At 49.0% G+C, this 20,200-nt stretch overlaps 1 protein-coding gene across 1 annotated transcript; it reads right to left on the bottom strand.

Moving 5' to 3' along the window:
- Positions 1-1,919: 1,919 nt before the first annotated feature.
- Otud3 (OTU deubiquitinase 3) lies at positions 1,920-19,946 on the bottom strand. Its single transcript, XM_051171553.1, is given in 11 exon segments — positions 1,920-2,168; positions 2,903-3,084; positions 3,593-3,689; positions 4,798-4,931; positions 7,560-7,609; positions 7,954-7,961; positions 8,631-8,695; positions 8,698-8,836; positions 11,861-11,973; positions 15,997-16,145; positions 19,629-19,946. Coding segments are annotated over 11 exon segments (1,332 nt in total). The 5' UTR covers positions 19,847-19,946; the 3' UTR covers positions 1,920-1,991.
- Positions 19,947-20,200: the final 254 nt, after the last annotated feature.

Consider the following 20,200-nt stretch of genomic DNA (forward strand, 5'->3'; position numbering starts at 1 on the left):
TAAGCAGCGGCTGTCTGAGTGCCCCTTGGGTCTCTGGGAGCTAGCCATAGCTTGCATGCTTAAGTGCCTCGGATGGAACCCAGGGCTTCCCACACACTAGGCAGTGTGTTGCACTGAGCATGCTACCCTGACCTTTCCGCAAGGGACCTGGCATTCTGTGGTCAGGCAACACAAAGGAGAGAGCAGAGAGCTTTCGTTCACGCCCTGCCCTGGGTGACCCCAGAGAACACTGACTCCATCTATACAACTTAGCAGCCCCACCCCACCCCCTTAATGAGACAGGCCTGAGCCTGCAGCTGAGGAGAACAAAATGCCACGTAGTTTGCAAATGTGCACAACACTGCAATGTCCTGTACGCAGGAAGCAACACAACGTCCCAGGAGAGATTCCAGGAGACTTCTGGTGTTCCAAACACAAAGTCCCAAAGCCACACAAACGGGAAATGAAAGGACATCCTTCACCTGAAGACATACACAGCCTGCTGAGAAGACAACTGGAAGAACCCACGACCCGCCCGACAGTGGTGTCTGTGTCTAGCTGGCTGTTTTGTGATGGGTTGGGGTTTTTTTGTTTGTTTGGCTTTTTTTGCCTCTATTGACAACAGATAATTTATCTTTTGACCCAGCATACAGGGTTAGCCCAAATAGTAGGTTTCTAGAAGGAAATGACTTTAACCATGACTGTTCACGTGGCACATGACAGCTCACATCTGGGGACAGCAGCCCTCCATAGTTCTGAATGTGCTTCAGAACTGAGTCCCTCAAGGGCCTCCGGCAGCGCAGGCCCGCCCCCCTGCCATGCCCTGCCATCTAGTCTAGCCACAGGCAGCCTCCTCAGCCACTGCTGCGCCTTCTCCAGTACTGACAGCCCAAGTAAGGCTTAAATTAATACGTATGCATGCATGTATTTATGTATGTCTGTATGTATGTATGTATGTATGTATGTATGTGGATACGTGTTGTAAGATCCCCTTTTATTCTAACCCTGGCTAGCCTGGAACTCGCCATTCAGCCCAGGCTGGCCTCAAACTTGCAGCTATCCCGCCTCTGCTTGAGTGCTGGGATTATAGGCTTAGCATGAGCCTCCATGACCAGCTATGTTATAGGATTTCATTTCTTTTTCATATGTTAAGAAAACTTACAACCTGTACAATCAACTCTGTAGGCATCTTTCTGAGTCTAGCATAGAGAAGAGAAAAATAGCTACTTAAAATCCAAACACGGACACCTTTGTCCCTGTAGCGCACTCTCACAGAAGGAGTCTTTAGAGGCCAGCTCTCCCTGCACACCGAGCTCAGACATGTGCCTCAAGCAGTGCCACACCATCTCCTAAGTGTCCAGAAGAACACCCCAAACTCTGCTGTAGCGTGGGGCTCCCAGCAAAACCCAGACCCCACCTACAGCCAGGCGCATGTACCACATGGCTGGAGGGGGGTTGAAGCACTGTCTCTGAGATAATACCAGAGACAGGAAGAAGAGCAGGTACTTGACGCACCGACTGCTGTGAGCCACCCACCCTGTCATAGCACTGACATAGCCAAATGACCTGTATCGGAAGCAAACCAAATGTCAACACACTGTCGACCTGGTGAACCAAGACGTTCATCCCTGCTTGTAAACGAGAGAGAAACAAAGAAGTTGCCACTGTGGTTTTCTAATGACTGTGCTAACGACCTCAAGAATTACAGCGAACCCACTGCACACAACAAGGGACGAGCCTAGAGTCACCACACTCACATACAGGGCAACTAGAGCCTCCCTCCCTGCGACCGGCCTACAACTCAGTATTTTGTTTGTGTTTCAGAGGGCGAATGGCGTCACCATACTGTCACACGGCAAAACCCTGACAGAAAGCTCAGGACAGAAAGTGCAGCTTGAAGGACACTGACTCCCGTGGGCTTGCGTGAGGGTCAGTTGTCACACCGTCAGAAGACACCTGGCCGGGAAGCCTTGTCTGCAGCGTTCATCCTCCACCCGTCAAGGCCTTAAGAGTCAGATGTTCAGAGCAGCAAAAGTCTTCACCAAGGTGACCTGCGTGTTCACATCTGCTTCGCTTCTGCTGCTGTCCCTGTGGCTGTCCCTGCTCTCCCGGGCTTTGTGGCGGTGCCTCTCCTCCTGTCGTTTCTTCTTCTCTAATCGTTGTTGCTCCCTCCGCTGCTTGTTCGTAACCTGGAATAGACAGTGGCTGTGTGGGGCACAGGTGCTGCAAGTCTCTGGGCCCGGAATGCTTTTCGGCAAGAACAGAGGAAACTAGCCCGAGAGAGCAGAATGGTTTCTTTTCCAGTACTGTTCAAATATACTTTGAAATTTCCATTCCCTTTCTGAAGCATCAGATGAAATCAATGCAAATGACCCACAAAGCCAGCACCCCTGGTCCAGCAGCTGACAGGTATCACAGGGGCCTGGAGACACTGTCTCTAGGTGGCATTACAGCTCAGAACATCTGCCTTTAAGTTGAGTTTCAAACTGAGGAAACTGATGACATCACATGCACTTGCTGGAGTTAGGCCAGGGATGGAGGTGCAGATCTGACTAGTTACCCAGAGCTCAGACACATCTAGAGATATGCCCTCTATCTCACCAGGAACTTCATGCAAGCACAAAGGTTTACACACAAAGTTGCTCACTACAGACAATGCACAGACACCCTGCACCCCAGCCAGTGATATCAGCTGGAAGAAAGCAATGGTGCATTTGTAGAGGCAGCTATAGGCAGGGCAGACACTCCGTTGTGTCCTGTTGTGACTGTGGGACAAGCAAGGTCTTAGTATGTCTGTGTGCCTGCCCCACATGCTCTACAATAACTACTTCTATATATCTAGAAAATTGCACCCTAGGGTGAAATTCAACTTCTCAGCCTTGCTACAGAATTCCCACAGTGCCTTGCCTCCCCACCCCCATACCTTTGGGAGATGGTTTTTCTTAGCTTTGTTTTCTTCAGTGGAGCTGGCCCGAGCCTTACTGTTTTCCATCCTGCCTTCACTTCCACCCTGATTTCCAAGGAGTCCGGGGCCACTGCCCGCCTCCTCACTTGAGGGGCCACACTGCTTCACTCGGTCACCAGGCTCAAGCTTCTCCTCCCCACCTTCCAAACAAAGGCATTCTGTTAAAGCCAAGAACCCAACAGTCACAGACAGCAACTGCAGCTAAGTGACTCCAAAATCCCCTAGGTCCCCAGATCCCTGCCATCTTCAAAGCCAGGTTCCTTGCGATGGAATTCTACTCTCAGGTCAGTGGTCAGGAAAGCTGCGGGAAGACCGTGGAAACCCCTGGCTGGCTGCAAGGCTCACAGCCAACTTTCTGCCAGCAGGGTTTATTTCCTTAGATAAACTTTTTAAAGATAATTTTAAGGGATAAAGTATTCATTTGTATAACAAAACATGACCTAACCATAGACTGTGCAATACAGTGGCTGCTAAAATTTAAAATAATTTAAGATGCTGCTTGTTGTACTGACTGATAGATGCTGACAGCACTTGAGGATGGACAGACAGAGGACACTGCAGCGGTCATGGGGAACTGCAAGCAGCAGCCTGGGGGAGCCAGCAGCATGGCCACTTGAAGCCTATGTGAAGTATTCGCCGTGGACTTACTGTCTCTCTTGCCCGGGCTCATCCGAAGCATGGTGATTATCGCAGACTCAATGTTGTAGTTTTCAGCCTCCAGGTTCTGGACTATTAAATTAAAATCCTAGCAAAGAAACAGAGACCCACCTAAGACTCTGGATGTCTTGTGCTCCCGAGCTCTGCTTCATCAGCCTGAGACACAGACATACAACAGAGGAACTGACGAGGTTCCAAGACATCATCCACCAAAAATTCCAAGTTCAAACAGGCAGTAGCCATTTCCATACATTTATAAGTGAGGTTTCTTAATAAAACTAGGCTTTTACTAGGGGAAATCCCTCCAAGAAAATGTTAAACGTAGGATTTTGAGCATTAATGGGTGAAGTCCAGCAAAGACAGGAAATGAACTAACAGCTCTCCACTTTTTTGGCCTCTGGCAGGCCAGCTCTGCCAAGGCAGCACCTGCTATGAGGCCGCAGGGAAGGGTGCTAACTGAGCATCCAGCTGTGAGCCCACAGGGAAGGGTGCTAACTGAGCATCAGCTGTGAGCCCACAGGGAAGGGTGCTAACTGAGCATCCAGCTGTGAGCCCACAGGGAAGGGTGCTAACTGAGCATCAGCTGTGAGCCCACAGGGAAGGGTGCTAACTGAGCATCAGCTGTGAGCCCACAGGGAAGGGTGCTAACTGAGCATCAGCTGTGAGCCCACAGGGAAGGGTGCTAACTGAGCATCAGCTGTGAGCCCACAGGGAAGGGTGCTAACTGAGCATCAGCTGTGAGCCCACAGGGAAGGGTGCTAACTGAGCATCAGCTGTGAGCCCACAGGGAAGGGTGCGAACTGAGTATCCAGTTGTGAGGCTGCAGGGAAGGGTGCTAACTGAGCATCCAGCTGTGAGGCCGCAGGGAAGGGTGCTAACTGAGTATCCAGCTGTGAGCCCACAGGGAAGGGTGCTAACTGAGTATCCAGTTGTGAGGCTGCAGGGAAGGGTGCTAACTGAGCATCCAGCTGTGAGCCCACAGGGAAGGGTACTAACTGAGTATCCAGTTGTGAGGCTGCAGGGAAGGGTGCTAACTGAGCATCCAGCTGTGAGGCTGCAGGGAAGGGTGCTAACTGAGCATCCAGCTGTGAGGCTGCAGGGAAGGGTGCTAACTGAGCATCCAGCTATGAGGCCGCAGGGAAGGGTGCTAACTGAGTATCCAGCTGTGAGGCATGGCCACAGGGAAGGGTGCTAACCGAGCATCCAGTTGCATTGCCAACTTTCTGGACAGCATCTTCCACTTCATCTCCCAGGCCGTCTTCAAAGTCCACCCCTTTTGTCTGGCTCTTCTCCTTTTCACTGGGGCCATCCTGATGAAGCATCTGGAACTAAACACAGCATAGGAACCACGGCTCCAGCGAGTTCCCTTCGGCTCTCCCACACAGGAAGACACCCGAATCACAAAGCATCCAAACCCAGGAGAAAGAATTCTAGATACAACCTGGTGAGAACCGCAGTGGCTAGACTCATCCACACACTGAGAATCCAGGCCACAGCCCCGAGAAGAAGCTGGGAGGAACCACTCCCGAGCAGGCGCAAAGCACTATGGTCTTTGGACAACCAAGTCTGATAGCAGACATATGTCTCTGCTTGCTGAATACAGAGGCCTGTCCCCTGTGCTCACAGCTGCTGGGCTACTGAACTTATCATGCTAGGCTGGAGAAACACATGCATTCAGCTCTCCGCTGGCCGCTGCATTCTCTGATACCAGCAAGCTCTGGCGCACAGGGCACTGCTGACTCGACACACCTGTGAGGCACACACAGTCAAGCCTTCCAAACGCTCTGGAACGACAGTGCGGGTCACTTGAGGCCAAAGAGGCCTCTATGACAACCCTCAAGTCAGAACAATAAAGCCACACCCCGACCCTGATGATACAGCCACTCCTTCCGTCCATCTCCCATGAATGGAGGGAGACAGCAATGGGCATGGGCACTTCTCTACTGTGCACTACACGTGCACTAAGTGGAGCCCAGCTGTGGGCAGCATAGCCCTGACAGTCTCAGCACAAGGAGCCCATAAGGAGACCTTAGCAACTGGCAATGAGCATCCTTCCACATGTGCACAGTTCAGGACATTAACCATGTGTGAGATCTATGTGAAGATAACAAGAAGGCAGCCTAGATGTGAGATATAGGCAAATGTAAGTGTTATCTACAGTAGAAAGCTAACGGTTTCAGAGCAAGGTATAGTGCCCGGCCGCTGCACACCCTCAGGCATGGGGCACGTGTCTATAATCTGAGCATGTGAGACGCAGAAGCAAGAGGGTCAGAAGTTCGTATCCTCAGCTACATATGAAATTCAAGGTCAGCCTGGGCTACATGAGACTCTGTCTGAAAGGGCAAAAAAAAAAAGTATAAGGCTGAACAGTTAAGAGCACTGACTATTTTTCCAAAGGACCCAGGCTCAGTATCTAGCACCCACATGGTAGCTCACAACCATATGACACTCCGTTCCAGGGAATCCAATGCCCTCTTTTGGCTTCCAAGGACACCAGGTATGCACATGGTAACAGAGACACACTCAGGCAAAACACCATACACACTGGGTAAAATCAAACAAAACAGAAGGGGTGAGAGGAGCTAGAGAGATGGCTTCCCAGGTTCCCAGCATGCACTGGATGGTTCACACTCCCTGTTAACTCCAGCTCCAGGGGCTCTGACACCCTCTCTGACCACCTCAGGCCCACTCACTCTTGTATAAATGCACTCACACAGATACACACACAATACATAAGACAAACACTAAATCTTTAAAAGGATTCTAATTTTTTTAAAAAAGGCAAGCCAGTTTTAAAAGCAAACCACAGAAAAATCATTTAAAATTTTTGTAAGTGAAAAACTGCCCCAGATTTTACAACAGACTTATCCTAATTTAAAACAGTGGGGCATCGACACACAAACAGGCCGGCGGGGCAGAACCAAGCAGCTAAAAGGAGACACAAACACATTATGGGACTAAGCAGAAGGAAACACACACAGCGCAAAGACAGTCTGACGGCAGTTAGGTAAGCTGAGCACAGAAAGCTGGCCCATTACCCCACACCCTCCTGAACATAAATTCCAAATGGAATTAAAATTTCATAGAAAAACAAACAGAGGTCAGGTATAGGGACCCACGTCTGTAATCCTTGCTGTAGGAGACACATATGTCTCTACTATATGTATCCAAAATTAGGAGGCAAGAGGATCACAGCAAGTTCAAAGTCAGCCTGGGACTATCCAGGGAGATGTTGCCTCAAAAAACTAAAAGTTAAAACTAAAGATAAATAAAAACAAAAATGTAACTATCTCAGCAGACATGTTGGTGCACGCCTTTAACCCGGCATTTGGGAGGCAGAGGCCTGCAGATCTCTGAATTTGAGGCCAACTTGGTCTACACTGTAAGTTCCAGAGCAGCGAGGCATTAAGTAGAAAGAATCTGTCTCAAGAAACCAAAACAAAATAAAACAAAAATGTAATTATAAAAGTTTAAAGCAAATATGGAATCACTCTCTAACGTCAGAGCGGGAAAGCCCATTCTAGTTATGACCATAAACCCCAGAGCCATGTGAGGAAAGGTTGGTAGGGCTGGGTGTGCCTGAGTGGAACAGCACCTGCCTGGCCACGCCTGATAACCAGCACCACAAAACAAAACAACAAAACCATCAAGGAGGATGGGCTGGGAAATAAAGGTGTAGATAATTTAATCCAAAACCCAAAAACCTTTCAGAGCAAAGACCACAACAGACAGAAAAAATAGAAGTAACAGTGTAGGAAGCATCTGCAGTTCCTCATAGAAATGTATTTCCCTTGTGCATAGAGTTCCCAAAAGCCATTAGACATCTTAATAAGACAAAAGAGAACAAAGAAAATAAGTGCAGCTGACACAAAAGGAAGAATGAGTAGGTCTTAAACAGGGATGATGCACAAACTGACTGATGACAAAATGCTCATAAAAACTGTATGAAAGGAGCTGGGAGCTGCCTCAGCAGCTGAGAGCACTGGCTGGTCTCGAAGAGGACCAGAGCTTGGTTCCCAGCACCCACACAGCTATAGTAGATCTGATGTCCTCAGTCTGGACTCTAAGACACCCATCTGCATGCTCACACACACACACACACACACACACACACTAACACACACACATAAAAACAGACATGACAATAAAGCTAAAGAAAAAAATCCATTATGTTAAAAATCAATAAAGACTATCCCTAAACCTGACAAATATTAAAAACTTGATTTTTTAAGGGTGTGGCAAGAGCCACATACTGCAAGTGGGGATGGAAACTGAAGACAGTGACCTACAGTCAGGACCTGACAACACTGATAGTAAGTGATACAATAGCATCTATCAAAACACCTTGATACACAAAGGGCTCTTACACACACACACACAGCAGATATAACGTAGCCTTGAAAAGCGTCCAAGACATATTAAATTTACAGGCCACTGTGCATAAAGGGCCTGAGTGCTTATAGATGCTGTAACTTGGGATGAAGAAAGTATAAAGATAGCGGACACGGGCTGAGATGGCCTGGTCACTGGGAGTGCTCCCTGGGCAATCAGGAAGACTTGAACTTAGATCCCAGCAATGATAAGCTAGGCCTGGGCTGGGCACACCCACAATCCCTGCACATGGAGGATGAAGCTCAGAAGGTTGCTGGGTCACACTGGCTATCAGTCTAGCCAAAAACAAGCAAACACACAAAAGTCCCTCTCAAGTTTCAGAATCAAAAGGGTAAGGTGGAGTTGACAGGACACCCGATGTCTCCTCTGGCTTCTGTATGTACACAGTCATGTGCACCCATATATTCATGAGCACATAAACCACACACTCACAGACAAGAGGAGGCAGGAAGCGTGTGTGCGTGTGTGTATGTGTGTGTGTGTGTGCGTGCAGTGCTCACACCCATGCCATGACTCTTGTGTTCTTGTCAGAAGACAGCTTGTGGGAGCTGGTTCTTCCCTTCCACCTTGTGGTTGTTTGTCAGGCTAGGCAGCCAGTGCCTTTGCCAGCTGATGGCAACTTTTCCCTAACAGCAACAACAGCTGGCCAATATTTAGCTCAAGGACACAGCTCTGCACCGCCTTCCTACAGGTCTGAAAGCACAGCTGGGCTTCACTCACGTCCGTCTGGAGATGAGCCGGCGCTTCTGAGTTGTCGTTGATCCTCCGGACGCTGTCATAGTGTTCACCGTACCGGTAGGCGATGTGGAGCTCCCTCACGCTGCTTTTGTCTGTACCCCGAATCTGCAGACACAGAAGAGGATCTGGAAGGTGGGCCTGTGGGGTCTGGGGTCTGGAGCCTGGCCAGGACGCCAGGCCAGCAGCCCTACAAAGACAGACCTCAACTCTGGGCAGGACACGTCGGTCTCTGAGCTCTCACCCTCCCAGGCTCGTAGGCCTCCATGTAGCTATGTAACACTTGCTATGTAAATAAATCCATATTGAAGTGAATAAAAGCCAGGGGCAGGCCTGCAATTAAGTCAGATAAAACTAAGCACCTAGCCTCTCAGGTGCCCAGGCTCTTTCCAACAGGAAGAGCCTCAAGTACACCCAGATTTGTTAAGCCTGAAGCTCACACAGTTTGAGGCTTATCTTTGAAAAAAAAAAAAAAAAGAGAGAGAAGTAAAATGTCACGTATAATGTTTTTATACCCTCTTGAAGGCCTTAAAATGGAACCATGCAGATGGGCCTGGCATGGCTCATTAGCTATGATAAGTTCACCTCCCCTTTCAACAATCTCAAAACCTGCCAATCACCAGTTCCAAGACAAAATTCTACACAGTAAAACTGTACTGGTTTACCACACAGCCTGCGCACTGGCCATGAGGTGTTACATGGGACACAAGAATTGCTAAAATCATGCCAAAAACAAAATAACAACAACAAAAAAAACATATAAAAGTTTAAGTGCTGGGCTGGGTAGATGCCCCCCAAGACACCCATGCAACCAAAACGAAAATAATTCTGATTCTGTCCCTCAGTAACTGTGCTTCCGATAAAACTGCAAAACATCAGCTCTCCTGGTTTTCACTAGAAGTCCCAGGTAATCTGAGGCAACCATTAACTTAAACAGTTTTCAAGGCCCAAAAGCAGCAAGTCCACAGGACCACACAAACCCCACGCAGGACGTGCACAGGCTTCTGCAGTGAGATGTCTACATCTGAAAGGCAGTGTGTCTAGACGGACCTGCGACACAGTGGCAGCACCACTGTCCCCCAGAAGAACGCAGACAGAGGAAGTGTTTTACTTTGTCTTCAGGTGACAAAGTTCCTAAGCAGTTACGTCTTTACTAACAACATGCGCATATTATGAATAGAAATCGACTAGAATGGCCACCCGAATTGTTAGGGGCCACATTCACAGCTGTGGCACAGCAAGGCTGTCCTCTGCTACGTCATACATGGCAACCGCTCACAGAGTCACACATCCATGCAGCAGACAGCGCAGGCTTCGGTCTCCATGTTGAGTCTAGGCCAACTCATCATTAATGCAGGAGCTCAGGACCCTGACCACACCACCAAGCAGGGGAGATCCAATGCAAGTAAATTTAAATATGTACGTTCATTGTTTTGCAAGTCATAACCCAGAACACTAATGAAACACACTTGGAAAAAAAGGTAAGAATTAGGGCAATTAAGAAACGTAACAGATATCTTTAGAGAAAGCAGCAGATGGCTGTGTCACCGGCCTAGGTTTCTCCTTCTAGATCAGGCTCCTGACACCGTGCACTCAAGTGTCCTGACAACTCTGACTGTGCATGACAATAACCAACGGCTGAGCCTGGAGGGTGACTGTGTTCCCGGCCAGCAGATCAGTCTTAAGAGTCCTCTCTGCTATCCACACACCTGGCCATGCTCGGCCAAGGACGAGGATGCTGTCTCCCTCCCGCTCACTGCATCCCTGAAGCGGATGTCTCAGCAGCCCAGCCAGCATCTACTCTACTCTGTCCTTGTATAAGCCTGTTAAAAGGACACTGTGCCAGACACAAAAGGCTGGAGACTCCCAGGTGACACAAAAGCACAGCTGTAAGGAAGATGATTACACAGTGGCTCCCAGAGGTTGGGAAAGAGCTAGAAGACGGTGCGTACACAGAGCAGGACTGACTTCTTGGTAAAGTGCGGCTACTCCATATGTTGATGGTGGTTTTATATGAGTGTCTATACCAGCAAAGGGTGAGCTCTGGTGTGTGCAGCTTATATTTCTAAACACTGGATATCCTTTCTAAAAGAAGAGAGGACAGGCCACGACTAAGAGAATTACAAAGGAGTGGGTGCAGGCAGCACACCTATGAGATAGTAATGCTTACAGTGGAGGGGAGTATGTGTGTGTCTGTATGCCTCCGTGTGAGTGCTCATGTGTGTGCACGAGTATGCATGAGTGAATTCATGTAGATGTGTTCACAATACAGTGTAAAAACACTGCGACATGCACCCTCCAATTATATGACCAAGTGTGGGGTGACTGGCGGACACACAGCAAAAATGTTAACTGCCATGATCCCCATCAGTCTGACTCTGGTCACTCACTCACCTGCAGAGGGTCCTCTGAGTTCCCCAGTTTTTCTTCAATTACAACATTATAACTTTCTAAATAAGAAAAGGTTTGAAGTGGCCAAGTGGAGCAGTGGGTCAATAAAGGCATGTGCCTTGTCTGGAGCTGAGCCACAGTGACACAAACCCTCCAGAACTCCGGGAGAAGGAATGAGTGAGTGCGGTGCGCACTCAGTCAGCGACCCTTGCTTGCCTGAGCTCAAGAACGTCAGTTTGATGGACAGATAGATGAGGGTAATGCTGGATGCAAAGAGAACGTAAAGGAGCTTAAAAAAAAAGGACACTGTGCTGTGGAGGGCTGTGTGTCTGAACGGGTCTCAGCCTGAAGCAAGCATTTGCTATAAAACCTTTACAGAAATAAAGCTCAATAGAAACAGCACTCTGCCATTCAGAAAACACTTTTCAGTAACTATGGTGAAGATGTCACTATAATGGATTTTATGACGCTTTTCTACCCCTAACATGTGCGTGCACGCATGCACACACCACAGGGGAAGGGACATACTTCAAAAACTACAATTTGTGTATACTAAACATTTGTATGCTAAGATGGTTTAATAGAACTATCTGAAGTTTTCCCACATTAGGTTGTTCCCAAATCACCCACTTAGCTACTTAGTACTATCTCCAGCATCATAAACACTTCTCACTCACTCTCCACACTCCATTTGCACCCAGCACAGGGGTAGTTCCAAACACAAGGCCCAAGCTGACCTACCTGCCACAAAGGGGCATTAAGCTGATGGATCACCACATTCAACTGATGGTTTCTTGCAAAGGCTACAATTGCATCATTGCCAGCAAAAGTACCAGGCTTTGCCAAACTGGCCACTGCATGGAAAGGAAAGAAAAATGAAATCTTTATGATGGAAAGTGCAGATGCAAACATGGTTGGTATTCACGTAGCTGCAAACAGTGAGAGGCAAGAATACACATCCACAAAGTCCAACAGTCAGCCTAGGAGGTCAGAGGTGAACACTATGCAGGGATGCTCGTCATCAGAGAAGGATCTGCTGACTGATTCCTTCAGTAAATGCTGTGTGCTTCCCATCTGCCCAGCTGTAGGAAGGACAGGGAGTGTACGGCGGACAGAGCAATGGCAGCAGCAGCTCACACTGACAGACACTACATGAGCATGTCAAGCAGAGCTCTCATCACTTCTTACAATCATCACTTTTAACCATCACAGCGGTGCTCTGGGAGGATTATCACACTTGCCACTAGAAGGAAGGACAAACTGAAGTGAGGACAGCTAAGACCAGCCCAAGGCCCAGAGTCTGACTTGGTGGGCTGAGCCTTCACCCCAGCCCTGGCTGTGGCCACTGTCACTGTGCCCTGGAGACGATTACACTCAGGAAAGGGCTGTTCTGGCCTTTATCCCAGGCGCATCTCTCTTTTTCATGATGGGCCTAGAGCGCTAACAGACAGTACAGCAGCAATGGGCTAACACAGAAAGGAAGAGCTCTGACCCTGAAGCTAGAGTGAGCAGTTTCCCTGTTGGCAACACTACATGCTGCAGCACAGAAATGCCATGAGCATAAAACTTCCAGAGGACAAAGCAGCACTGGATTGGAACCTTCCCAGGCTGGAGTGTGCTGGACTGAGTCTCCCCTTCGGTTAACTTTGGTCCATTCCCTGAGGAGATCGGAAGCTTCGGGTGCTGCCAGAGATGAGGGAAACGTGCGCAGCTGTGCTCTTATACTCCAGCTTCCAGTCAGAGACACAAAGGTGTGTGTGCATGTGCTCGTAGGGAGTGGAGAATAGCATGTATCAGATGAACTGCTAAGCGGAGACTACTAAACTGATGTCCCAAGACCAAGTCGAAGTTAAAAGAAGCAATGGATGCTATTGCAAACAGAACAAGAGAGACTGCAGACTACACTGTATGGCAGGAACCTGGACTGCAGAGACAGAGAAAATATGGTTGAGAAATGGAGAAAGGAGAGAAATTAAAAACCATAAATCATGAAGGACTGTAAGAAACTCAGCCCTCAGATCAGTGGGAACCAGCAACAGAATCTGGAGGAAAACAAACTTACATCACAACTCTGACTGGGTTCTAGAACACACTGAAGAGATCAAGGGGCCATAAGGCCAGTCCACACTGCACTGGGGGTACCTGGTGAAACGGCTGCCACATGCGAATTTCGGAAGTGGTGTTCTCGTTTCATTTTGCTGCTGAGACAAATGCAATGACCAAATGCAACTTGGAGGAGGGAAGTACTTATCTCCTGTCACACATCTAGGTCAGTCTGACACTGAAGAAACCTGGAAGCGGGCTCAGGAAAAAAGATGCTTGCTGGCTCATCTCTGGTTCAGAAGCCTGTGCTTACCTAACTCTCTCAGGCAGCTCAGAACCACCAGCCTAGGGATGGCACCTCCCACAGTGGGCTGGGCCTCCTGTATCAATTAGCGACCAAGACAATCCCCAACAGACATGTGCACAGGCCAATGGAGCTAGGCAATCTCTTAGCTGAGGTCCCCAGGTGATTCTTGGTTGTGTCAAGTTGACAATAAAAACTAACTAGCACAGGCGGTAAGCAGAAGCAATGACAGCCAAGCAGCAGTGAGCAGGTGAGGAGGAGGAGACGGGGAGATGAGCGTTAGCAAACAGCTAAAGTGCTGTCCGGGCATCTGTACAGATGGGGAGACACGGTGGCGGTTCTACAAAGCCACAGTCTAGAGGATGAGAGTAATCCTGAAAACAGAATAAGTGCAAAGGTCACTAGATCCTCACCGCGTCAATGAGACCCTCGCTTATTAATCCAGCGAGAACTACATCAAAGTCTCCAAATGTCAGGGACGGCTGGATCTGAAACAAAGGCACAACACCTTGTCCCTGAGAAACTGACCGGATGCTAAGGCAGACAAACATTAAAAAACAGGTAACTGTGCTTGAGAGACAAAGGCAATGGGTCTAATCTCCAACACGGGAGGACTCGCAGGCTCCCCACTGTTTTTCATTTCTGCTCTGGCAGTCAAAGCCATGTGTCACCTCTTTGATGCTCACACTTTTATGCATCAGTGCTCAGCCATGCAGTGGTATTTCAAGAAAGCACCTTTCCCCTGTACAACTAAAGTGGCATCACACTGGCAACTGTGCTGATAGTGACACACCCCAAATCCACTAAAGACCTTTCCAAAGGGTGCTCAAGTGGGTACAGATCAAACTTCATCCAAAGCAGCACGGAAAAGTGACAAGCATCACTCCATTCATTCACTCACTCATTCATTCATTTATCTATTTATTTATAGCAAGGCTGGCTTCAGACTCCTCATCCTCCTGCCTCAGCCTCCTGAGTGCTAGGACAAGTGTGCACTTGCACACCCAAGAACATGACTTGATTCACTTTAAACAACACAATAAATACACACACCATAACACACACACACACACACACACACACACAGTAAAATGATAACTCTAAAACTGCCTGCTTGAAAAGCGATCCCAGGAAGTGGACCACCAGAGTTTGGTGACAAGCAGACTACCCACCCAGAGCTCCCCAGCCACTGGGGTTACTGATGCTGTCCTCAGAAAGGCCCCTCCCTCTGTCTTCCTGGTCTCCTGTCTGGTCTCCTCACGTGAGTAAACTCCTCCAGCTGCTCTGGGACTGGCCCTTTACACGGCTCTCAGACCTGACCATATGGAGAGAGAGCCTCCTCACCAGCCTCCCCGCCTAGATTCCCAGTCCATTCTCAATGTGGCCCTACACTCATCAAAACCCAGAAGCCACACTGCCCGCCCGTTCCTGGTGAGACACAGATGTAAGGCCCATGGTGGAGATACTGGTTGTGGGTTAGGACACAGCTCAGCTGGTAGAACGCTTGCTCAGCATGCAAGAGGCCACAGAGTTCCATCTGTGGCACCCCATAAACCTGGGTGTGGCAGCGTGTGGAACACTCGGGAGATCAAAAGGTCAGGCTATGCACACACACAAAACCAAAAGGAAAATATTATCTATAAAACATAAACTTGTCAGTACCTGGAATAATAGATCCTTAGTAATTATTTGTCAAAGTTAATATTTGAAGTTCATACATACATAGATAGATAGATAGATAGATAGATAGATAGATAGATTTTTGCTAAATTAAATTACAACTAATTAGAATCATTAAAAGTAAAATCAATGACTTGCCTCAAAAAAGGGGTGGGGGGACTTAGGTTTTTGGTGAGATCTTAACATAAGCTTGCTGATTTCTTTTTTCTAGTTGTAAATACATGATTATTTTTTTTAAAAAAAACCTACAAAAACCAATTAGCACTATCCACATTCCCATCATCCTCAGACAACTAACTTATTAAGAATTTAATTTTGTTGTCTAATTTTAGATAACATAAAATCCTTTCAGGTGTGTTATAAAAATTTAAAAACCAAGGGGAAAAAAGACCCTCAAATGCTAGCATCTTTCCACACCTCTGCCATCTCTCTGCATGGACTGCTTAAAAAGTAGACTCCATATGTATACACCATCTTACAGCTTATTTCCCCACCCCAGGGGTAAGAGGTCACAAACGAAGTCTGGGCAATTATCACTATCTCCTTTTTCTTTTCTTTGGGAGGTGGTGCTACTGCGTGAGGATCAAGCCCAGGAGAGGCAAGCACCCTACCCTAACCACAACCCTCGCCACCAACACCATCACTTTTATTCAAGGAGACAAACATCTAAATCTACCCCCAGCTGCATAGCTTGGGCTTATCACAGAATATGCAAATAAGTGTTTGCTGAATAAATGAGTAATTTTACTAATAATTTACCTACGCAAACCCTGGCAGTAGGGGCGGGGTGCTGGTGGGCTGACTACCTGGCCTGACTCCTGAAGGACCCAGGGTCCCAGGGAGAACCTACCGTGCTTCTCAAAAGGAATGTCGTCTTCCACAAAGGGCTCAAAATCTTCTCGCTGCCTTACCATGTAGTCCACCGTCTCCTGCCGGTGCCTGAGGTGGTTCCGAGAGTGACCCTCCAGCTGATCCCCCAGAGCTCTGAACAGGCAATTTCTGTCAGGACAAAGATGCTCGTCAAGATCTTCCAAAAAAAAAAAAAAAAAAAAATGGACTTGGTTCATCTAACACACCTGGCTGTCCTCGGAGGTCTCTCAGCTCAGGAGAGGGGACACCTACGCTCCTCATATCAGATGCTGTGGGGAGGGCCATAGGACTGCCTCCAGACAGCCGCATCACCCAGCAGCAAGTAAGAGTTCTCATTCTCACTTACCAGCTGACTGACTCAAAAAAAAGAAAAGAAAAAAGAAAGAAAGAAAGAAAGAAAGAAATTACTCAGGACCCGCTGAAGTTGGTTCGATGGTGCAGTTGACAACAGTGCCTCAATACAGGGCACAGGCCTCACAAACCACTCCAGGCCTGAGATCTAAAACTCCCAGACCCCTTCCAAAATGAAGTCATACCTACGGATACCTTTCTGAACCAAGCCTCGCTAAAACTGCCCAGCCAGGTCATCACTCATTCAGAACTTAAACGACAGCCACTTGCCAAGCTGCTAGAACAACAGAAGTCTGTCCCACATCTGAGAGCTAATACAGTGTCAGAAGCCGAGCAGGAAGCACAGTTACACCAGGGAAAGAAAGGCATGGGCCCTTGCCTGCTCTCCTTTCACCAGAAACAACAATGCCACTGTTAAGGATCTTGTTTGTTTTCTAAAATTAAAATGCTAGTGATAGAGCTAGCAAGATGGCCAGTGGGTCTAAGATGCGAACCTGAGTGGCGCACGCCTGTAATCCCAGCACTTAGGGAGGCAGAGACAGGCGGATTGCTTTCGAGGCCAGCCTGGTCTACAATGTAAGTACAGCCAAGGCTACACAGAGAAACCCTGTCTCAAAAAAGCCAAAAAACAAAACAACCAATCAAGATGCAAACCTCCCCAACCGTGCCCTAGTCATGACTCTCCAAACATTGTCACCAAAATATTAACTGCAGTTACCCCATGCGGAAGTAATATACTTCTCATTTGCCATACTGTATTTGATCCCACTATAAAAACACTGCAATTACTTTATTTTCTGATGGGGTTACAAGGCAGCGACACAGGAAATGTAACAAACAGTATATTGAGCCGGGTTCCCTTAGGAAACCCTGAAAACACACTGCAGATGCCACCAAGCACAGCATCATGGCCTCAGGGGCCTCCCAGAGATCCGGCTGCTCCCCAAAGTTCACACTCTCGCCACTGCAGGGCAGCCAGGCTGCGCAGTGCCCACACCATGGACACCTGGGCCATTCTGTGTTGTTAGAATGTCCTGCTCATTGCCAAGCCTTAGGAACATGCCCAGCCTCTGTCCACCAGATGCCTCAACCACGCCACCTCCCTGTTCACCAGCTGTGACAACCAACCGTGTCCCCAGACAGGCCCAATTGCCCCCTGGGAGACTAAACCATCCCTGCTTGAGAACCTCTCCACTTTAGGGATATACAGGTGTAAGGTCCTGTATTTGAGTTCAGAAAAACAACCAATTACAGAATCCTACAAGGAACATGGCTATAGCAAGGCACCATCTTAGGCCACTCAAATGGTAACCAGGCCAGAACAGAAACAGTGGACACTGGTAACTATTTTTGGTATTAGCAAAATGTGACTATATTTTAACCTAATACCACTCAACAAATATTAATGCAGAAAATAATCTGTTAGCCAGGCAGTGGTGGCGCACGGCTTTAATCCCAGCACTTGGGGAGACAGAGGAAAGTGCATCTCTGTGAGTTTGACTCGGTCTACATAGTACTGACAGGAAGGGCTGCAAAGAGAAACCCTGGTTTGCTCTGTTTTGTTTTTAAAGCCACTATCTCAAAGCACGGTGACTAACAGGTAATATGCCTATGCACTTGTGTTTTAAATTATGAACATAGTAAATATTGAGCTATGGCGACAGTGTGCGTGCATGTGCTTATTCCTCAGCAGCTGTTGTTGGTCTTGGTGGTTTTCTGGGTTTTTGCTTTTGTTTTGGGTTTTTCGGGGGGGGGGGGGGGGTTTGTTATTGTTGGTTTTTTTGAGATAGGGTTTCTCTGTGTAGCCTTGGCTGTCCTGGACCTCAAGCTGTAGACCAGGCTGGCCTCGAACTCACGGAGATCCACCTGCCTCTGCCTCCTGAGTGCTAGGGTTAAAGATGTGCGCCATCAGACCCGGCCTCACCTGATGCTTTGATGGCTACAGTAGTGTTGGCGCTTCCCTAGGAGTTAGGTGGCCTCCCTGATACTGTTATCCCGTCACTCTGAGGGGAGAAATGCGCTGGGGTGGCTCACCCCAGGAGGCTGAGGCAGGCAGATCTCTGAGTTTCAAACCAGCCTGGTCTACAGAGTGCATTCCAGGACAACAAGGGCCGCGTAGAAAAACTATTTTAAAAACAACAACAAAAAGTCCTGAACGTCTTCTATGACCCAGGAACTGTTTTAGGTGGTGGGTGAATGAAATTAAGTTCTAATTGCAACTTAAACAAAAAGTTCCAATTTGCCCGATGCTCTGAAGGCAGGAAAGACAAATGGGGCTTGTTTATTCAGTCTTGATGAATAAACGTCAACATAGTAGCAAATGAAGAATACACTTCCTTGGGGGGGCGGGAGGATGGAGGTGTGCGCCTTTAATCACAGCAGACAGCTGTAGTTTAAAGACAACCTAGTCTACACGGAGGGTTCCAGGCCATCTCACGACTACACAGTAAGAACCTGTCTCAAAGAAAACAAAAAGAAAAAAACAGGGGCTGGGGGAAGAAAGACAGACAGACAGAACTCTTTCTCTTACAATTTCTAGCTAAGGCTGTTAAGGTTTCCTTGGCTTTGTTGTTTGCTTGTTTGAAACCCTCTCACTCTATAGTCTAGGCTGGCCTAAACCTCATAGCAATCCCCCTGCCTCAGCGCTACCATTACAAACAGGAGCCACCACATCTAGCTTTGTCTACTGTGTGGCTGTATTCTACTCCACCTGACCACTCATGGATGAGAACACATTAACTGTGCTGTGCCTCTTGCAACCTCACACCCAGCAGCTAGGCTCCCTTGGACCCGCTAACCCATTCCTTTACCCTTTTCCTTCTGTCTTCCCACGCTCCTGGACCCACATGCCCTTCCCATTAAATCCCTTTCCCTCACCTTCCTCCATTCCCTCTTTCCAGCTGCCACTCTTGTACAGAGTTCCCCAAAACACCCGGCCCGGGATTCTCATGCCATTTGCTTGGGGAACCCGAAGGATGAGAAGCAAGCACTGGGCAAGGTGCCTTCGGCTCTCCGCTCTCATCACCCCACTGCAGAAAAGGGGCGAGGACGCCTAGGAGACCCAGCATGACATGAAGCGGGTCCTGGGCCCCTTCCCTTTCGGTTTCATGACAGCTGCACCTGGAGGTCACCTCTCAGACCAGTCCCGAGCCTTCCGGGAACCGGAGGCAGCGTTCCACCAAGCCCGGCCCTTGCTTCCCTCCCGCCGACCGACCCTGCGCATCCCCAGCGCCGCTTCCCGCATCCCCGGGCCCGCCTCACCCGTCCCCCGGCACCTCCCGCAGCTTCAGCCCCAGGGCCTGCAGCTGGTTGGCGAAGCTCACGAACTCTTCCTCGCAGCCGCTGCCGCCAGGCTCGGGCCGGTTCCGCCGCTCCTTGGCCAGCGCCCGGCGCGCCGCCCGCTCGTCCCGCTTGCGCTCCGCCTCGGCTCTGCGGCCGCCGCTGCCCGGCCGGCTCTTGGCCGTCTGCTTTCGGGACATGACTGCGGCACACGGCCCGCCGCGGAAGGAGCCGGAGCCGCAGAGCGCGGGGCCCGCAGCCTCAGCCGGCCAGCCGGCGGAGCGGCGTAAGGGAACGGCGCCTAGCGACAGCGGCGCGGCCACTGCGCCGGCGCGGTCGCCTGGCACCCGGGTCACGTGCTGGTAGCCCCGCCCCCCCTCCCCAGAGGGCTGGGCCGGCAGGCACCATAGAGAGACAGAGTGGAGAGCTAGAGAGGCACCTGTCTTGTTTGGGTCTCTTCTGCCTCCTTGTGGTGGGTAGTGCTCAGTGAAGAGCGGTGGGACCACACAGGGAAGGTCAAGGGCTGACTGAGGATGTCAGAAGAGACAAAGTCA

This window comes from Acomys russatus, chromosome 29 (assembly GCF_903995435.1).
Source record: "Acomys russatus chromosome 29, mAcoRus1.1, whole genome shotgun sequence".
NCBI classification, from domain to species: domain Eukaryota; kingdom Metazoa; phylum Chordata; class Mammalia; order Rodentia; family Muridae; genus Acomys; species Acomys russatus.